General features: G+C 38.7%; 3 protein-coding genes across 3 annotated transcripts in view; 1 reads left to right on the top strand and 2 right to left on the bottom strand.

Moving 5' to 3' along the window:
* The first annotated feature begins 644 nt into the window (after nucleotides 1-644).
* Nucleotides 645-21,837, top strand: part of LOC117984447 (protein abrupt-like) — a 33,618-nt gene continuing 12,425 nt past the window's right edge. Inside the window, exons 1-4 of the mRNA XM_034971063.2 lie at nucleotides 645-835; nucleotides 1,519-1,659; nucleotides 2,169-2,300; nucleotides 4,028-4,182. Of these exons, the coding sequence (XP_034826954.2) occupies nucleotides 755-835; nucleotides 1,519-1,659; nucleotides 2,169-2,300; nucleotides 4,028-4,182 (509 nt within the window). The 5' untranslated portion in view covers nucleotides 645-754. The remainder of the gene's footprint in view (nucleotides 836-1,518; nucleotides 1,660-2,168; nucleotides 2,301-4,027; nucleotides 4,183-21,837) is intronic.
* Nucleotides 7,482-11,388, bottom strand: LOC138402667 (facilitated trehalose transporter Tret1-like). The gene is made up of 3 exons (XM_069500235.1): nucleotides 11,377-11,388; nucleotides 10,708-10,843; nucleotides 7,482-9,280 (listed from the first exon to the last, which is right to left on the bottom strand). The coding sequence occupies exons 1-3, from the start codon at nucleotides 11,386-11,388 to the stop codon at nucleotides 8,013-8,015; spliced, it is 1,416 nt and encodes a 471-aa protein (XP_069356336.1). The 3' UTR covers nucleotides 7,482-8,012.
* LOC138402632 (facilitated trehalose transporter Tret1-like) lies at nucleotides 15,142-17,214 on the bottom strand. Its single transcript, XM_069500076.1, has 2 exons — nucleotides 17,089-17,214; nucleotides 15,142-16,409 (listed from the first exon to the last, which is right to left on the bottom strand). Exons 1-2 carry the CDS (start codon nucleotides 17,174-17,176, stop codon nucleotides 15,142-15,144), a joined length of 1,356 nt encoding a protein of 451 aa, XP_069356177.1. The 5' UTR covers nucleotides 17,177-17,214.

Raw genomic sequence — 21,837 nt, 5'->3', positions numbered from 1 at the left:
TTTGTACATCTGTTGGTAATAGGAACATAAGTGCCTATTTATGGTTGCAGTTTAAATTTCAAAAATTAATATCTCTTAAACTATTATAAGTCGCCATTTTTGGCTTGCAGGGGGGGTACACCCCATCACCGCCTACCACCTGTCACCCTCCTCCGCTGCGGGCGCAATACTAAAGCTGAGCCATTTACTACTTTATTAGGGTTCCGTACCTCAAAAGGAACCCAGGATCACTTCATTGTCTGTCTGATAAGAAAACCCGTTGACCTAGAATCAGGCAGGTAGGTAGGTCTTACAGTACCTACCACAAGTAAAGGAATAAATCCAAAAACCGTAAATTTGTGGTTATGAACAAATAATTAGTATTTTTAACTTTCAAAGTAAGATTACTATACCAAGTGGGATAAATGCCTTAACTGTAGATTCTGAAACAGATTTTTATTTATTTTTACGTACAATAGTTTTTGATGTTAATTCTTTTCGGTCTATCTATAAATTCTGAGGCCAAAGAGTATATAATCACTACGTTTTCTGAGGCCATGGGCTGGGCTTGCCCATAGATTAGGTACCTATTTACTATATTACTAGAGATTGCCTTAGCCAACCAACAATAAATCGTGTCAAAAAGCCATACAAAAGAAAAAATTGACGATTTTTGTCTGTGGTTTTTGTTGTTTTGTTTGGAGAGTAGAGACAGAATTTTATTGAAAACTAGAGTTTATTTTATAGTATTATTGTGGATATCAAGTAGGCAAATATGATGGCTCAGCCTCAATATTCTTTATCTTGGGAAGACCATCCAAAGAACATTTGCAATGGGTTAAGCTACCTACAGCAGGTTTGTAATTTGTTTGAATGTATAAAATCTTGCCATTTGGTTAAAGAAAAAATAAACCGTGATAGCCTAGTGGTTAAGACGTCCGCCTCCTATACTAGTGGTTGGGGTTCGATCGCGGGCACGCATCTCTAACTTTTCAAGTTATGTGTGTATTAAGAAACTAATTAGGTACTAAATATCACTTGCTTTAGCGGTGAAGGAAAACATCGTGAGGAAACCTGCATGCCTGAGAGTTCTCCATAATGTTCTCAAAGGTGTGTGAAGTCTGCCAATCTGTACTAAGTCAGCATGGCAGATTATAGCCTAACCCCTTCACATTCTGAGAGGAGACCCATGCTCAGTAGTAGGCCGGTGATGAGTCGATCATAATGATAGAAGAAATAAATATTTCACGCCTCGCCCGTAGGCTTGAGATGGATTTCAGGTCATGGTCCCACTTTGAGATTCCCACAATTTGGTTTGTGTGAAACACGTGAACTTAGGTTTTTAAATCCCCTGGGAACTCTTTGATTTTCCGGGATAAAATCATTTAACATCAATAATTATTCAGTAAAACATTAAATTTTTTCAATTGTCTGTTTTCATAATTGATTTATTTTCAGACTTAAAAAGAATAAACTGTACAATTTTTTTCTTGTAAATAAAAAAAGCTTTATTGCTCAACCTTTATTATTGTTTTGTAGAGCGGTGAGTTTGTAGACATGACATTGGCAGCGGACGGCCACCTCGTGAAGGTGCACCAAGTGATCATGGCACTCAGCAGCCCTTACCTGAAGGATCTTATAGCCTCCGCCCAATGCCCTCATCCTGTTATAGTATTAAACGTAAGTTTTTTTATTCATTATAGGTATACGTTTGAACACAATCACACCTGATGCGTAGTGATGATGTGGCTTAAAATGGGACATGTTTACCTAGAAGATGCCTATTCACTCTTGTTTTAAAGATACCCGGGTTGTAATTGGTAGGAAACACATATCGCGGAAGAGTATTCCAAACCTTTGCCATATATAGTTGCACATTTAAGCTTTAGCTAGACAGGACTTTTTTATTATTCAGATACAAGTTATCCCATGACTGCAATCTCACCTGGTGGTAAGTGATGGTGCAGTCTAATATGGAATCCGGCTAATCTGAAAGGGTTCCGGTATGATGCCATGTAGAAACCAAAGGGGCATGGGTTTAATAAAAACTGCCATGCCCCTTCCAGGTTAGCCTGCTTTCATCTTAGACTGCATCATCACTTACCACCAGGTGAGATTGCAGGCAAGGGCTAACTTGTATCTGAATAAAAAAAAATGATGGGCTTAAAACTGTTTGTCTGTCACTTCAGAAAATCTCTCACACAACCCTATCAGCAATACTGGAGTATATCTACAGTGGCGAGGTTCTGGTTGCTATAGAGGATATCCGGGACCTGATAGACGCCGCCAAAGAGTTGCACATCAAAGGGTTACAGGAAATGGTTTGTAGATTTTTAATTACAGACTTTTGTAATATTTATTTATTTATTGCTAGATGATGCCCGCGACCTTCGCGTGGATTTAGGTTTTTTTAAAACTCCGTGGGAACTCTTTGATTTTCCAGGATAAAAAGTCGCCTTTGTCACTCTCCCAGGTCTTTATCTATACCTATGCAAAAAATCACGTCAATCCGTTGCACCGTTGCGACGTGAATGAAGGACAAACCAACAAACAAACACACTTTCGCATTTATAATAAGGGTACTGATAACATAGCTTCAAGGTTCAATTCTGGGTATGCACTTTTCGGAGTTGTGAATTTTAAGCAATCATACATCAATTGCTTTAACGCTGAAGGCAAACATTATGAGGAAACCTGCATGCCTGAGAGTTCTCCATAATGATGTCAAAGGCGTGTGAAGTCTATCTATCCGCACTGGGCTAGCATGGCGGACTACGGCCTAAAGTGAGTCACCAGCAGGCTATATCTCGGGAACCGTAATAGGTAGAGAGCTGACATTTTCTCAGAATGTATATTATGTGTATTTCTGTCGCCGCTATAACAACAAATAATAAAAATTACAAATTAACCGCATTGAAAATTAAAAAAACGTCCAAGTGCGAGGCAGGCTCGCGCAATGAGGGTTCCGTACGACAGTCGTATTTTTTTTCGACATTTTGCAGGATAATTCAAAAACTATGATACATAAAAATAAATAAAAATCCTGGTGAGGTGAAGACCTTTCGTATGATACCCCACTTGATATAGTTATTTACTTAGAAAATTGAAAATACTAATTATTAGTTCATGACGTACGGGCTTATATTAGAAAAAGTACAAAAGGCCTTCCTAAGATACCTGTATAAACGTTGCTATGGATATTACCCTTTCCTATACCCAACCAAATTTCTGTTAGGTTGCTTAGGTTTCAACTCCCTGGAGGTCAGACGCATTTGCGACCAACTCAAAATTATGTGTCAAATTTTGCGAGGAGATGTTAATGCTCCAGAACTTCATGACCAACTGTGTCGCATACGTGTCCCTGAATCCAACAGTAATCTTCGTCCACGAAAAAATAAACTTTTCGTGGTCCCACATCATCGCACTGTTGCTAGATCTATGTCACCTATACCCCGTTCATTAGCATCATTCAACGCGCTTTTGGACAATAATGCTCAATGGGACCCATTTAATGATGGGTCTATAATACTGGTTCGGGAGTTACTGAAGTACACTGAGAGCATTGCATGAATATGTCATTCAATGTTCTCAGCGTACATATTCAAAATTCTTTGATCTTTTATCGTTTTGTATTTTATGTCTTTTTTCTTGTACCTTTATTTGTATTTAAATTTATTATTAATCATCTAGTTAGTGTAAGTGGCACTGCCGTTCTAATTAGATATAAAATAAATAAAATAAAATAAAAATAAAATGACCACTATTTAATTTTTTTTATGTGATGTAAGCCCAAATTCACGGTTTTCAGATTTTTCCCCAAATGTCAGCTATAAGATCTACCTACCTGCTAAATTTCATGATTCTAGGTCAACGGGAAGTACCCTGTAGGTTTCTTGACAGACAGACAGACAACAAAGTGATCCTATAAGGGTTCCGTTTTTCCTTTTGAGGTACGGAACCCTAAAAATAAGTGTTATTTCTTGTACGATTTTACGGAACCCTTCGTGTGCGAGTGTGACTCGCACTTGACCGCTTTTATTTTTTGCAGGATTTATCTGTGACAAAACCTGTGAACCAACAGGACACCAATGAGTTAATATTGCCCACAAACACAAGTTGCCTGAACATGGACGATGAAGACACTGTATCCTTCGAGATACACAGACAAATCTCACCCACGGACGACATCTACAGGCCAGACAAGTGAGTAAAGCTGCAGACACACTTGTGTAGTGTCTTGCAACCATCTATATATCTATCCATACTTCCATACTAAACAGAACACCAATGAATTAATATTACCCACCAACACAAGTTGCCTGAACATGGACGATGAAGACACTGTATCCTTCTAGATACACAAACAAATCTCACCCACGGACGACATCTACAGACTAGACAAGTGAGTAAAGCTGCAGACACACTTGTGTCGTGTCTTGCAACCATCTACTATATCTATCCATACGTGCATACTAAACAGAACACCAATGAATTAATATTGCCCACCGACACAAGTTGCCTTAACATGGACGATGCAGACACTGTATCCTTCGAGATACACAGACAAATCTCACCCACGGACGACATCTACAGGCCAGACAAGTGAGTAAAGGTGCCGATACACTTGTGTAGTGTCTTGCAACCATCTATATATCTATTATCTATCCATACTTCCAAACTAATATTACAAATGCGAAAGTGTGTCTGTCTGTCTGTCTGCTACCTTTTCACGGCCCAATAGTTTAACCGATTTTGATGAAATTTGGTACAGAGCTAGCTTACATCCCGGGGCCTTCCACGGTATGTAATCTAGCTCTATACATAAGCAATTTTTATTTCGGAAAATCAAAGAGTTCCCACGGGATTTTTAAAAACCTAAATCCAAGCAGACATCATCTAGTACCTACTAAATAATTTTAAATACTGCTAGGTGCCATCCGTGGACGCAGAATCGCAACGAGTCCCGTATAAGTCCCGTAAATTGCTATTGCGCTGGAACCATGTCTCATCAATATCGAAATGACATCATTTTGACGTCAGCCGAAATAAAAATATACCATCAGCTCGAAACTTCAGTCTAGTGCTGACGTCACTAAAATGGTGGCCACGCGCATTATCAATTTGCGGGGCTTATACAATCGTCGAACATCTCCAGGCCACGGTACAACGATATTTCCGCCAGCATGACGTCGCGACTAAACGAAACACCACGAATCGCCGCGTGACGTAACCGTAACGCCTCGTTAAGCCTCTAAACTGTGGCGTAACGTGGCGGTATCGCCGCGAGACGTGACGGGTCCGTGACGTTATACTCGTCCAGAATCACTCATTGACCCATAAGAGTTGTATCGAATTATCGCAAGTTAAGGGTCGCCACAGCTTCATTGACTCCACTAAATAGTACTCGGAACTGTGCGAACTATCGGACGTAAGTCGTGGACCTAACCATGAGCGCTCGGACGTCCGAGAGATGAAACTTCTTTTCAAAAGTTCAAAAGTAGAAAAGTTTAATTGGCGCAACGCTCGAATGAAAGTTATTATAGACGTTTTCATAAGTATGCCCGCGACTTCGTCCGCGTGGATTTAGGTTTTTAAAAATCCTGTGAGAACTCTTCAATTTTCCGGGATAAAAAGTAGCCTATGTCCTACCCCGGGATGCAAGCTATCTCTGTACCAAATTTCGGTTGAACGGTTGAGCCGTGAAAAGCAAGCAGACAGACAGACAGACACACTTTCGCATTTATAATATTAGTATTAGTAGGTATGGGTTAAAAAAAATCGAATACGTATTTTAATCGTTTATTAAGTACAAATGGATTACCTACTATACCTAGATTACTATTTTAAAAAACATAGAATCGCTTCATTATTAAAAAAAACAAAACGTCGATCGGGTTTTTTTGTACGCACGCCAGCAATTTCCAACATGATAATAATAAAATCGGCCAAGTGCGAGTCAGGCTCGCGCATCGAGGGTTCCGTACTACAGTCGTATTTTTTCGACATTTTGCACGATAATTCAAAAACTATGATGCATAAAAAAAAAAAAAATCTGTTTTAGAATGCACAGGTGAAGCCCTTTCATATGATACCCCACTTGATATAGTTATCTTACTTCGAAAATTGAAAATACTAATTATTAGTTCATGACCACAATTTTTTTTTTTTTGTGTGATGTAACTACAAAGTTCGCGGTTTTCAGATTTTTCCCCGAATGTCTGCTACAAGACCTACCTACCTGCCAAATTTCATGATTCTAGGTCAACGGGAAGTACCCTGTAGGTTTCTTGACAGACCGACAGACAGACAGACAGCAAAGTGATCCTATAAGGGTTCTGTTTTTCTTCCTTTTGAGGTATGGAACCCTAAAAATTACCGGACATTTTCATACTGGTAACGAGGTTATTTAAAGGCACACTAACATAAATTTGGTATTTTTTGGTACATGACTTTATTATTTTAAAATGCAAATGAAACCTCTTTTCAAAAGATTAAAAAAAAAGAGAACGCGCGCGCACGCGTAGTTTAATTGGTGCAACGCGCGAATGAAAATTAATATATCATAAGTATAATACAATTTTTAAGCTGTTTAATAACAGTTCATCGAAAAAAGAGTCCCAAATCTTTAGATAAATCTTTTGGAATCGTTGACAGATTAGCGTTTCACTGCGCCTTCCTTTACACCACATTAGACGCATAAGAGCTTACAGGGTGTAACCAGAATGCTAGCAAAAACTAAGACAGGTGATACTACTGATGATTACTGATAAGATACCACAAAAAAAAACGCGAAAAAAATAATAATAAAGTCACATTTTTCACAAAAGCTCACAATATATTGCAAATAAAACATCTGACTGACTCTAGAAGTCAACGAATGTTGCGTAACTAGGCCACTCGTGGTCAATACCGCGTCGTAGGTGGGGCATTGACCTAAGTTTTGCACGCTACATTGCGAGTTTGAAAAATGCTAAATCACTAAAACTACAAGATAAGGCAAATGGTTTGTTTTTGTTTGTTTTTATTCTTTATTGTACACCAAAAAATAAAAAATAAAAGACACAAAAAGAAACATGTAAAAGAAGAACATACAATCAGCGGCCTTATCGCTGTGAAGCGATCTCTACCAGGCAACTAGGTTGAAGAGGATTTAAGGGCTAGTGAAAACTGGGTTTAAGGTGTACGTAAGTTGTTAGGGAACATAAAGATAATAATTATAATATAAGTAATATGTATATTAATATGCACAGAAATGCCTTAATAATAATATATAGATAAAGATATACACAGGTACATATATAATACATAATATATATACATATATTAATATATAATATAGTGATAGATGAATAATAAATATACAACAATAATATTATGAGTAATATTGATGTTTTAATTGTAGGATAATATATTTAATAATGTGTAATTACATAGAAGGGTTCTGACAGTTTAGATAGTGTTTATATACACGAGTCTTGAAAACGTTAAGAGACGGAGCTTGTCGTACCTGTTGAGGAAGGGCGTTCCATAGCCTGATTGCTGTAACAGTAAAGGAATCTGAATATAGCGCCGAGTTGTGTTTCGGGTAAGCAAGAATATCTATATTTGAGGAACGCTGAACGCGACCAGGAACGCTGAACGCGACCTGAATGGTAATTGGCTTTTGATTGTGTTTAGGTGGCAAATTAATAACGCTCAGTTTTTGTTAGCGTTATGGTTACACCCTGTATATAAGAGCATATTATTATTATTATTTTATTTTATCTGATTGAGTAATGTTTAAATTTTTGATTTTGTCAATGTAATGAACTAAAATAATTTTAATGTTATAATATTCATTTACCATTTGCACACCAGGACCTGGTAGAATGTGTCAGGCACCTCAACTGATGTAAAACCTATATGTACCCACATTCCAGCGAATAAACGTATTATTTATTTATTATTTATTTATTATAAGAGCCCGCTAATTTGAAAGATGTAGATTGTAGATATAGAAATTATTTAAAAAAATTTTTTTAAATATAACTAATCTAGATAAGAGTATTTATTTGTTCACTCGGACTCATTATTTGATCGACGTTAAAACTATCCGTCTTAAAGTATACTTCGATCTCTTGTAGCGTCTTCCCTTTCGTTTCCGGCAGTCGCACATAGAGGTAAGCGAGACAGATGAACATAATGCCCGTATTCAATAAAAACAACCCGTGATACCCCATAAGGCTGACTATGTAAGGTAAGGTTAGTAAACTTAGAAAAATCGTACTGAGCAATAATGGTGTTGATATTAAATAACAGTACAATTTCAGTTCCAATGGATAAATTTCACCTAATAAAACCTCCATAATGGGATATGGACCAGCATTTATAACAATGAAATACATCGCGAGCAGTAACACGTTTATCCATTGAAAATAAACTTCGTTATTTTTGAAATAGAGACACGCACTCAGAGCTATCAATATCCCGTTAGATATCATCCCTGACGAGAACAGCAAAGCGCGAATAGACATTTTCTTAATTAAAAAGCACGAAATACACGTTCCTAAAAAAGTAAAACCGTCCACTACTAAAGTGTAAAGCAGAACATCAGATGTGCCTGTCATTTGTTCCAAAATTACAGTTGCCAAATTGGTGAATATCACTCTCCCTGCTGCAGCAAAGTACGCGAAGATGACCCCAGACATTATCATCAAATGCCAAAAATATTTTTTTTTCAACATCTGCAACACTTTCCTGTAAATGTTATTTTTATTCATTTCATTGGCTGTTTTCTGCTTTTTGGTCTCTAGTTTTATTAACAATAGCAGCTCATGTTCGTTACTACTTTTGTATCCGTGGAGTTTTCTAAAAACTTGCTCGCACTCCTCGAACCTGCCTTTTGAAGCCAACCAATGCGGGCTTTCCAACCAAAAGTACGGCAATACAACGTGAACGGACGATATAGCTATTCCTATTAATGCTGTAGTTCTCCAGTGAAGAAGCAGTCCAAGAACATGTCCCAATCCTATACCAAACGTTGGAACCACCATTAGTACCAAGCTGAGACTCAGCCCTCTTGACTTGAATGATGCATATTCTGCCGACCCAACTGCACTCATCGACCATAGGAATCCATAAGCTACGCCAGCAAAGAATCTTGATAACAGGAGGGCTTCGATCGTTTGGGCAAAGAATAACAGTACATAATTTATAATCAGTGGTAAAGAAGCTATTATGAGACACCATCTTCTTCCAATTTTTTCACTGATTACAGTAAGAAGAAGTAAACCAAATACATTGAAGAGGTTCATAAAAGACCCTGCAAAAAATACATTTTTATCAAACAAGTAAATTAAATAGAAACATATAATAATTCAATGGTTCAACAGTTTAAATTATATTATTATCAATTATTCTCATCGGTCATCTTTATGGTTTATGTGGGCACTCCAGGAGTCATCAATCCTGACACCTAACTCCAAATTCAATACTTTTTACACTGCTCCTAGTTCAGCGGGCAGTCGGTAATGCATCATCAGGATTAAATAGAAATAGATAAACCTGAAGACGGTAATATTGTAGCATATGCAAACAACCGTCTTCGGTCGATTTTTGAAAATTTATTTTCAAAAGCCAGTACGAAGTACAAAAACCGGCCACGTGCGAGTCAGACTCGCGCACCGAGGGTTCCGTACTACACTCGTATTTTTACAACATTTTGCACGATAAATCAAAAACTATTATGCATAAAAATAAATAAAAATCTGTTTTAGAATGTAAAGGTAAAGCCCTTACATATGATTCGTACATTCAAAATCCTTGAATGTTTTATATTTTGTATTTTGTGTCTTTTTGTGTTTGTATTTAAATGTCTCATTTATTTTTTATAAAAGAATATTAGCCATGTTAAATGACTAATATTCTCCTTTCCTCTCCAACTAAGCGTCAGGCTTGTGCTAGGAGTAGGTACGACAACAGTACAACGGGCGGGGTTTGAACCGTCGACCTTTCGGTTTTCAGTCCACTCCTTTACCGGTTGAGCTATTGAGGCTTCTAGTTAGTGTAACTGGCACTGCCGTTCCAATTAGATGTAAAATAAATAAATAATGATACCCCACTTGGTATAGTAATCTTAATTTAAAGGTTGAAAACACTAATTATTTGATCATGAACATTTTATTTAAATTTTTTTCTGTGATGTTATCACAAATTCACGGTTCTCAGATTTTTTCCCCTTATGTCCCCTATATTAGGTACTTACCTGCCTGCCAAAATTCATGATTCTACAACGGGAAGTACCCTGTAGGTTTCTTGACACTCTTCACAGACAGACAACAAAGTGATCCTATAAGGGTTCCTTTTTTCCTTTTTTCCTTTTGAGGTACGGAACCCTACAAATAAATAATTTTTGTTCCTACACTTATGTTGAAGTAGGGCGAACGTCACGCGTCGATTTCTATTTAATTTTTTACTTTGTACCTAGTGGCTTTGAAAGTCGGTTAAAAAATAAGCTTTTTAGTGTAAGTAGGTAAAATAAGTACACTCTGCACCCCCTAAGCTTACATACGTATAGCAACGTTTGGAATTGTATAAAGACTTAGAATCCGAAGTCTGTTTTCGAATCGTATTTTCACGAATTACGAAAACGGCTCGAATACGAGGCAGCGCACAGACTCCCTCGTCTCGTCATCTCCATTCCACAGAATACTATTACTTCTCCATTCTTCGTGAATTTATAACACTCACCTAACAAAGCTATCTGCCCCTCACTAAGATCTATTCCGTCTTCGTTTTTCTGTAAGGATCCAATCATGCCGGCCATTTGCCCCTGCAGGTACCCCCATGATAGAGAAATCCAATTCAAAGTGCCGATCACAAGTGCCTGCAACAACGCAACGTCTACACACTAAGAGTGAAGCCACATGATGCGTTGAATTATCGGTGCGGCAAAATAGCTGTGCCACACGATGCCTCTACGTCGTGCGGCGCTGCACCGCAGTGCAACGAACTTGGGACCAGAGAGACGAAGCGGGGAGGGGAGGTGCGTTGCAACGCCACACTTTTTGCCAGAGCGATAACGCGGTGGCCGTGTGGTGTGGCAACCAATAATGCTCAAATCCACAGTGGTGCAGCGCCGCAACACACCGAAAACGCACATTTGTCTTACACTAATCTAAATATATAAAAGGAAAAGCTGACTGACTGCCTGACTGATCTATCAAAGCACAGCTAAAACTACTGGACCGGATCGGGCTGAAATTTGGCATGCAGATAGGTATGACGTAGGCATCCGCTAAGAAAGGATTTTTGAAAATTCAACTTCTAAAGGGGTGAATTAGGGGTTTGAAATTTGTGTACCTAGTCCACGCGGATGAAGTCGCAAGCACAAGCTAGTTAGTAATATATGCTGCTTACCTTGTGATACATGATGTTACTCGCTTGGACAACAGATGAGGCTTTCTATTCTAAATAATATACTTCTTATAATATGCACTTAATTATAAATTTTTGTAACGATATCCTCTAATTGATGACTAAAACGGCATTGAAATGCACTAAAAAGTGTAGAAGTTATTAGCTAATACACAAACAAACACAGATTGCGTCTTTGTTTTATACCAAGTAGGTATAATTTAGAATTAGGTAACCCTCTAAGAGATGAGCAGGAACTGAAGTGAAAAATTCCAACAAAAAATTAGTAGGTAGGTACAAAGTATTTAAACTAAACCGGTGCTATAAATGTAAATTGGATAATTTATATTGTGATATTGGAGACAAAATATAATACACTCGCGAGCAAGCTAATCGGCTCAACACATTAGTTTTTCGAAAAATGTACGACTTTTTTTATTAAAACCATAGTAATATATCATTAAAAAGCTTGAAATATAAACTTTAAGTTGATACCAATAATGTCATAATTTATTCAGTACATTTTAAATTAATGCTATCTGGATGAGAAGGGACGGAAAATGGGAATTCAGGAAAATATGTTGTGGTCACATAAAACAAAAAATGTAATAAAAACTTGGAGTTATTTATTAAGTACTAGCTGATTCCTGCGACTTCGTCCGCGTGGATTTACGTTTTTTAAAATCCCGTGGGAACTCTTTGATTTTTCGGGATTGTTGTCGTTGCTTGGTACCTACAATACCTAACAAAAAAAGAATGAATGAAATCGGACTACGCGTTAATGAACTACAACTCAGTATACATTTTAACTTTCGTCACCTCTCCTACGGGAACCATGCTGAATTTCGGGATAAAAAGTATCCTATATTCTTCCTCATAGTATGACCTCAAATCGTACCAAGTTTCATTGGAATCCATTCAGTAGTTTCAGCGTGATGCGCGGCCGTGATACAGACAGACAGACAGACAGACAGATAGACAGACAAAAATGAAAAAAATTACAGTTTTGGGTTCAGTATCGATCATAGAGTGCCCTCGAAAAAAAATTTTCAAAAAAGTTACAGTTTTATTATAAGTATATTGATACTTTGGCTCAAGTGAAGCCGTGCAGCGACTGTTACGCTGACTGAGTCCGTGTTGTAAGAGGGCAATAAGGCAAAAACTTGAGCAGCTTCTTCAGGCGTAGTATCCATAGTTTTGTCCAAACAATTAATGAAATCCCCGGAGATGTGTACAGGTCAACTTCTGATAAGCGCTTATGGAGGGTTTATAGGGTTGATAGTAGCGCAACTCGTTGGTTTAATTTAATTATTTTAATTATTAATTTAAATTGCTAACATAAAAAACCGGCTAAGTCCGTGGCGGGCCACGCGCAGTGTAGGGTTCCCTAGTCACAATTATTATAGCTGACCTAGGATAGTGCTTTTATTTTATTTATGAATATTGAGGATATTTTGAATTCCATGAATTTTCACGGTTCACTTCTGCAAACGGGATCACAAAGGACGATGGTTAAATATGCAACTCATAATATCTACGTACAATAATTAACCTAACCTAATTAATTAAAAGCAGATATAACTCCTTAATCTGTGAACCCTACTTAGCCATGATAGTTTTCCTTTAAAATTGATTATACTGCTACTGCAGGGTTAGCATGGGCGGGGATATAATTTTCTCCCCGGGGAAAGGATAAAATCTTTATCCCCTCCGACAGCTTTATCCACTCTCCGAGCATGGGCTCACGGGTGGATATAATTATCCACAGTGAATAAAACGGGGGACTTTTCGGTTTTTTGGATCTTTTCCTTTACCTTTATTGGGTTAATGGTAATTGGTATTTGGGACCTATGTTGGGTTTATGTTGGGGTTCCCAAATATTCCAAACATAACCCAAACACAACCCAAACATAACACAAACACAACCCAAACATAACCCAAACACAACCCAAACATAACCTAAACCCAACAGGTACCGCGAGACATGTTTTTATTTTTTAAGTTCTATGAGAATAAACTTAAACCCACGTCTAATGTCGAGGATAAAATTGTCCCCGAATTAGGGATAAACTTCTCCTCTCCCCTGTTGCCGTGCTTTGAGAGGTGGACAAGTAAATTTTATCCCTCATCGGTGGATATAATTGGGGGATAAAATTTTTGTCTCCTGCCCATGCTAGGGGGGCTGCTGTGAATTTTACCCCACACTATTGGTTAGAGAAGAAAAAAAAATTCCTCCCCACTTTACATGTGGAGCTACCCAGTGGCGGATTTTCAGTATTGGCCGCCCTAAGCCCCAGGATTTCGTAAGTACCAGCCGCCCCTTTCTCAACACCCATTAATCATGGGCGTAGCCATGAGTTGAGGAGGGGGGGGGGGGGGGGATTAAAATTGACCTTTTGATTTGTCAGTAAAATACAATCCAATGACAAAAAGGAGCTCGAGCGCAGCAGGCAATTTTTTTTGTTACTAAAATAAAGTGATTTTTGACATGATTGGCCGCCTCTAATATCTAGCCGCCCTAGGCCCGGGCCTACTGGGCCTTAGGGCGAATCCGCCACTGGAGCTACCCTAAAAAAATATTTACCACAATTTTATTTCACCACTTTGTCGACGTGATTAATATTTATACCCATGCCAAATTACAGATTTCTAGCACTAATAGTCTCTGAGATTAACCGAGGACGGACGGACGGACGGACGTACAGACGGACGGACATGGCGAAACTATAAGGGTTCCTTGTTTACTACGGAACCCTAAAAACTACTAAATATTTTCTCATGATAATGGTGTTAAGTTACGAGCTTTTAATGGGCATATGTTTTTTTTAAATAAAATATTTAGATATTTTTAGTTTTTAGAAAAAAGGTGTTACCCAATAACACCTATCAGTTGCGGCTGTTACCTGCGGCTTACGGATACATCCCATAGTTTGTAGCCGAACATACTATAAAGCCGACATCGCCGCTATATGTAGGATCTCTTGCCCTAAAAGCCGGACATATTTTTTTTAATAGTCAAACATGCCTTACTTGAAGCCGGACATACGTTTTTAAAGCTGGAAATAACCTTTATAACTAGAAAACTCGATTATATATTTTAATTGTTTATTAAGTACAAATGGATTACAAGATTAGTATCAATAATATAGATGTGCCAACATAACACGTTGTAATTATGATTGCCCAAACCTGTTATATAATACAATTTTTAAGTTGTTCAATAAAAGTAAGGACCTATTCAGTTCATCGAAAAAAGAGTTATTAGATTTTACTTGGCAAAAACGTTTCAAAAGTTGTGTATTTCAAAAAGGTTATTATCGTTGTCTAAGCAAACTGCAATGTAAGCTTTTTCTTGAATTTTTTTGTTTGTTATTTCCTCGCAAATGAGAGAAAAGTACTATACAAGTCTCGGCCGAAACAGGATTTTTTAAATTACTTGAAAAGTTTTCGGCTTCGCCTCGTCCTTCAAATATTACTCGGCCGTCATTGCTTTAGTTTCGGCTGGATGTGTTATTTTTCATCTTTGTGATTAACCAAATCTTTAGATAAATCTTTTGGAATCGTTGACAGATTAGCGTTTCACCGCGCCTTCCTAAACAATCCCTTCTACACCACATAAGACGCTAAGAGCATAATATAATAAGAGCACAAGAGCCCGCTAATTTGAAAGATGTAAATTGTACTTATATAAATTATTTTAAAACCCGTATTAAATTTATAAATATAACTAATCTAATTATTCTTTGTTCTATTCTATTCTATTCTAATCTAGATAAGAGTATTTATTTGTTCACTCGGACTCATTATTTGATCGACGTTAAAACTATCTGTCTTAAAGTATACTTCGATCTCTTGTAGCGTCTTCCCTTTCGTTTCCGGCAGTCGCACATAGAGGTAAGCGAGACAGATGAACATAATGCCTGTATTCAATAAAAACAACCCGTGATACCCCATAACGCTGGCTATGTAAGGTAAGGATAGTAAACTGAGAAAAGTCGTACTGAGCAATAATGGTGTTGATATCACATAACAGTACACTTTCAGTTCCAATGGATAAATTTCACCTAATAAAACATCCAGAACGGGATATGGACCAGCATTTATAACAATGAAGTACATCGCGAGCAGTAACACGTTTATCCATTGAAAATAAACTTCGTTATTTTTGAAATATAGACACGCACTCAAAGCTATCAATATCCCGTTGGATATCAACCCTGACGAGAACAGCAAAGCGCGGATAGACATCTCCTTAATTAAAAAGCACGAAATACACGTTCCTACAAAAGTAAAACCGTCCACTACTAAAGTATAAAGCAGAATATCAGATGTGCCTGTCATTTGTTCCAAAATTACAGTTGCCAAATTGGTGAATATCACTTTCCCTGCTGCAGCAAAGTACGCGTAGAGGACGCCAGACATTATCATCAAATGCCAAAAATATTTTTTCTTTAACATCTGCAACACTTTCCTGTAAATGTTATTTGTATTCATTTCATTGGCCGCTTTCTGCTTTTTGGTCTCTAGTTTTATTAACAATAGCAGCTCATGTTCATTACCACTTTTGTTTCCGTGTAGTTTTCTAAAAACTTGCTCGCACTCCTCGAACCTGCCTTTTGAAGCCAACCAATGCGGGCTTTCCACCCAAAAGTACGGCAATACAACGTGAACGGACGATAAAACTATTCCTATTAATGCTGTAGTTCTCCAGTGAAAAAGCAGTCCAAGAACATGTCCTAATCCTATACCAAAGGATGGAACCACCATTAGTACGAAGTTGAGAGACAGTGCTCTTGTCTTGTATGATACATACTCTGACGACCCGGCTGCACTCATACACCATAGCAACCCAAAAGCTATGCCACCAAGGAATCTTGATATCATGAGGGCTTCGTACGTTTTGGCATAGAATAGCACTATCCAATTTGTAATCAGTGGTAAAGAACCTATTATGAGACACCATCTTCTTCCAAGTTTTTCACTGATAACAGTAAGAAGAAATAAACCAAGTATAGTGCAGAGGTTCACGAAAGCCCCTGGAAAAAATACATTTATTAAACAAGTTAATTAAATTAAAACGAAACATAAAGAAACAAATAATAATTCAATGTTTCAACAGTTTACATTATAAGTAAGTAGGTAGATATTATTATCAATTCTAACCCCAAATTCAATACTTTTTATTTAACTGCTCCTAGTGCAGGGGGCAGTAGGTAATGCATCATTGGGATTGAATAGATAAAATCTGGAAACCAAAGTGCACATAATATTGTGGCATATGCAAACAACCGTCTTCAGTCGATTTTTGAAAATTTATTTTAGAAAACCGACTTCCAAAGCCACTACAATGTAAAAAATAACTAAATAATTGTCGTTCCTACACTTATGTTGAAGTTGAGCGAACGTCACGCGTCGTATTCTACTTAATTTTTTACTTTGTATTGGCTTTGAAAGTCGGTTATTTAAAAAATAAGTAGGTAAGCTTTTTAATGTATAAATACGCAATCATCCCCATAGCTTACATACGTATAGCAACATTTGAAATTTTTAGAATTGGATAAAGAGTTAGAATCCGAAGTCTGTTTTCGAATCGTATTTTCACGAATTACGAAAACGGCTCGAATACGAGTCAGCGCCCAAACTACCTCGTCTCGGTCATCTCCATTCCACAGAATACTATTACTTCTCCATTCTTCGTGAATTTATAACACTCACCTAACAAAGCTATCTGCCCCTCACTAAGACCTATTCCGTCTTCGTTTTTCTGCAAGGATCCAATCATGCCGGCCATTTGCCCCTGCATGTACCCCCATGATAGAGAAATCCAATTCAAAGTGCCGATCACAAATGCCTGCAACAACGCAACGTCTACACTTACAAAAGTGAAGCCACATGATGCGTTGAGTTATCGGTGCGGCAAAATCGCTGTGCCACACGATGCCTCTACGTCGTGCGGCGCCGCACCGCAGTGCAACGAACTTGGGACCAGAGAGACGAGGCGGGGAGGGGAGGTGCGTTGCAACGCCATACTTTTTGCCGGAGCGGCAACGCAGTGGCCGTGTGGCAACCAATACTCAAACCCTCAGTGGTGCAGCGCCGCATCACACCGAAAACGCACGTTTGTCTTACACTAATCTATCTATCTGTCTTCTGTCTAAATATATAAAAGGAAAAGGTGACCGACTGACTGACTGATCTATCAACACACAGCTTGAACTACTGGACGGACCGGGCTAAAATTTGGTATGCAGATAGCTATTATGACGTAGACATTCGCTAAGAAAGGCTTTTTTGAAAATTCAATCCCTAAGGGTTTGAACCTCCTTAGGGGTTTGAAATGTGTGTAGTCATAATATTATATAAAAGGAAAAGCTGACTGACTGACTGACTGATCTATCAACGCACAGCCAAACTACTGGATGGATCGGGCTGAAATTTGGCATGCAGATAGGTAAGATGTAGGCATCCGCTAAGAAAAGATTTTTGAAAATTTAACTTCTAAAAGGGTGAATTAGGGGTTTGAAATTTGTGTAGTCCACTCGGATGAAGTCGCGAGCATAAGCTAGTTAGTAATATATTTTGCTGCTTACCTTGTGATACATTGTTACTCGCTTGGACAACAGATGAGGCTTTCTATTCTAAAGAATAGCACATAATTATAATTTTTTCCAATGATATCCTCTAAATGATAACTAAAACAGCATTGAAATGCACTAAAAAGTTTAGAAGTTATTAGCTAATACACAAACAAACACAGATTGCGTATTTGTTTTATACTAAGTAGATATTTAGAATCAGGTGAACCCTCAAAGAGATGAGCAAAACTGAAGTGAAAAATTCCAATAAAAAATTAGCAGGTACAAAATATTTATACTAAACCAGTGCTATTATAAATGTAAATTGGATAATTTATATTGTGATATTGGAGACAAAATGTAATACACTCGCGAGCAAGCTAATCGACTCAACACATTAGTTTTTCGAAAAATGTACGACTTTTTTATTAAAACCATAGTAATATATCATTTAAAAGCTATAATGTCATAATTTATTCAGTACATTTTAAATTAATGCTATCTGGATGAGAAGGGAGGGAAAATGGAAATTCAGGAAAATTTGTTGTGGTCACATAAAACAAACATGTAATAAAAACTTGGAGTTATTTATTAAGTATACTTTGGCTCAAGTGAAGCTGAGCAGCGGCTGTTACGCTGACTGAGTCCGTGTTGTAAGAGGGCAATAAGGCAAAAACTTGAGCAGCTTCTTCAGGCGTAGTATCCTTAGTTTTGTCTAAACAATTTAAAAAAAAAATGAAATTCCCGGAGATGTGTACAGGTCAACTTCTGATAAGCGACTGATAAGAAACGTCAGGTCGTCCACGCGGACCCTTGCGGGTCCCGGAGTAACTGCTCAGGGCTTCAGTGGTAGAGACGTCGCCTGCGACTACAAGTGGGTCGCGGGGTGTGACCACTGATAAGAAAAACTGATTATGGAGGGTTTTATTTAATTTAATTTTATTTTATTTATTAAATTAACTTACGGCTACTTACACTAATACATTTAAAAAAAAACTTAATTCTGAAAATATAACTTACTAAATGTAGGCTTGTTAGTAGCGCAACTCGGTACCTACCGTAATTAGTTAGTTTGCCGATATTTAAATTGCTTACATAAAAAACCTACTGAATATTTACTCATGATAATGGTGTTAAGTCACCAGCTTTTAATGGACATAATATGTTTTTTTTTTTTAAATAAAATATGTAAATATTTTAAATTTTTAGAAAAAAAAAACATATTTGCGCGGCAACTGGTTGAGTCGATTAGTTTGCTCGCGAGTGTATGTTTTATCTTCAATAAAATTAAGTTTGCCGGTTTATTTGTTTTTTAGGGTTCCGTACCCGAAGGGTGCCAGCGAGACCCTATTACCTAAGACTCCGCTGTCCGTCCGTCCGTCAGCGGACCTGAAATTTTCACTGAATGTGTATTTCTATTGCCGCTATAACAACAAATATAATGCGTAAAAATTACTTCTTATGCGCCATTTTAACTTTTTGTGTCCAAAAGTACGATTTTAATCCTTATTTTATAAGTGAAACGTACTTTTGACATGACAGTTGATCCATAGAATTAAAATGGTGCGGGAAAAGTTATTTTGTAGCTGACTCGGCCAGTTTACACACATTTTATAATACATATTTCAAGCTAATATTTATATTTATATCGTATTTCATAATATGCACAAATATTTATAATATATTATACTAGTACGTATATATAAACATTATAAGATAAAAAATATTACACCAGCAGTTTATCGATAGTCGACTATCGACTTTCGAACTCCCTAGCTGGCAGAGGTACATAACGTATTATATACCGACGCGCCGATGCGCGGACGCAATTGCAAGGTTAAACAGTCAAATCCCAACTTTGACGCGGAACGCACGCCGCTTGTGCTCCCGTTCATAATACGCGCTTATGTATATCTGCTTACATCTTGTGATTTCGCTTTCCCGCTACGCTTGGCTTACGCTTAATTCCTGTGTAGTGCTTTTAGTGCCTTATAGAATATGCTAAACCATTTCTGTGCACCTTCTACCATGTTTGGGTGATGTATATGTAATATTGGAACAGGAAGGAAATAAACAACGTAACTGGAGTCCCATCTTTCATTTCCTCGCCTGCACAGTAGGTACCTGCCGACATCTACAGGAAGACCACAAGTACGTACCTACTGATTTACATACGAATAACAAACATCACCCTAATATATTACATAAACATTGGCGGTGAACACCTACCACATACCGCCATATTTTGTACAGACTAACTAAAACTTAAGTAAAAAAGTTGTTATCTATAATACTAATAAATAAAATTGAAGTGTGTAATTTGGAAATAACTACCTACCTCAAATTAAGCTCATATAAGGTTATTTGAACTGTACCATAACTAAATCACACGTTTTTAAAATTTTTGTCTGTCTGTCTGTCTGTTTGAACGGGTTAACCTTCGAAATGGCTGAACCTATTTCGACGGGACTTTCACAGGCAAGTAGAGGATTAACCAGGCTACTTTTTTAACCGGTTTTCAAAATAGGAGTTACCTAGGAGTCTACCTATAAACACCGAAATCTCCGAGATTTCTGAACTGATTTCAGTAAATTTTGTTTTAACGATGGATAAACTTTGCGACATTGTCCCATAAAATATTTGGATTCGAGCTCCTGAATCCTGATGCTGTACGGGACCTGACCACAAACATTGATGGGGATTTAGAAACTGTCGGTTATAAATTGATATTGGAGGTACCTACTAAATAGACTTTTTGAACCCGAGGACCCAACTCCTCAACCCTGATAAGGAATTGCATTTTAAAGAATCATGCATTTAAATGTTTTTAAGACAACTTACTGAGATATCTTGCATCTCGGGGACAAGGTATACGGATACTTTTTGTCCTGGAAAATCAAAAGTTGCCATGGGTTCCAAACACAAACAAATCCACGCGAGCGAAGCCGCGGGCTTCAACTAGTCTCTTATAAGATCAATGGTTATAGGTATAAGTTGTAGATCGCCACAGCTTCATTGACTCCACTAATAGAACACTCCTAGTCTGTCGTCCACGCGGACCCTTGCGGGTCCCGGGGTAACTGTTCGGGGCGATGGCCCCCTTCAGTGGTAGCAACGCCGCCTGCAACTACAGGCGGGTCGCGGGGTGTGGACACTGGTCAGTGGAGTCAGTCCGGTGGGCGCGCTGCGGTTCGATCGAGCCCGCGTGTGATCGCGGGCGATCGGCCACTGCAGCGCGACGTGGTGTGTCCGTGGGCTTTCCACCCGCCGCTCAGCGAGGTCGAGCCCACCAGATGAAGCCCGGCGGGCGCCCGTCAGCCAGCGGCGAGGAAGCGATGGGTCAATCAGGTAGCAAGGTCACGTGGCAGGCCTCTCATGTCCGGTGGGCGCCGATGGTATGGCGCGATGCCCTGCAAGTGCTGGACTCGCGCTCCATCCGCGCGTGCGAACATAGAGGAGCTCAGGCGGCGAATGTGGTCGTCGAGGCTCTCCATGCGCAGGTCCCTGGAGATGACCGCGTTCCGTACGTAGCGTGGAGCTCCGGCGATGGTGCGAAGCGCGAGCGACTGTTGCGCCCGCAGCGACTGGCGGTCCGTTTCGCTCGTTAGCGCGTACCAAGCTGGGGCCGCGTAAGTGAGTCGCGTGCGGACGTACGTCTTGTAGACGCACAACCTCGTACGGAGATGCAAATGGGATGCCAGCACGGGGCGCAGAAGAGCCCGTGCGGCGCGCGTCTGCGCGACCACATTCTTCACGTGGGGGCGCATTCTAAGTTTCCTATCGATGGTCACGCCCAGGTATTTGGCCGTTGTTGACCACTCGATGGACTCCCCCAGAAGCGATACCCGCGGCGGCGGAGCTGTCCGCCCGATTGATACCGCCTGAGTTT

Source organism: Maniola hyperantus, chromosome 8, assembly GCF_902806685.2.
Source record: "Maniola hyperantus chromosome 8, iAphHyp1.2, whole genome shotgun sequence".
Lineage (NCBI taxonomy): Eukaryota > Metazoa > Arthropoda > Insecta > Lepidoptera > Nymphalidae > Maniola > Maniola hyperantus.
Note: the sequence above shows the minus strand (reverse complement) of the source record. Positions and strands in the feature narration are given on the sequence as shown.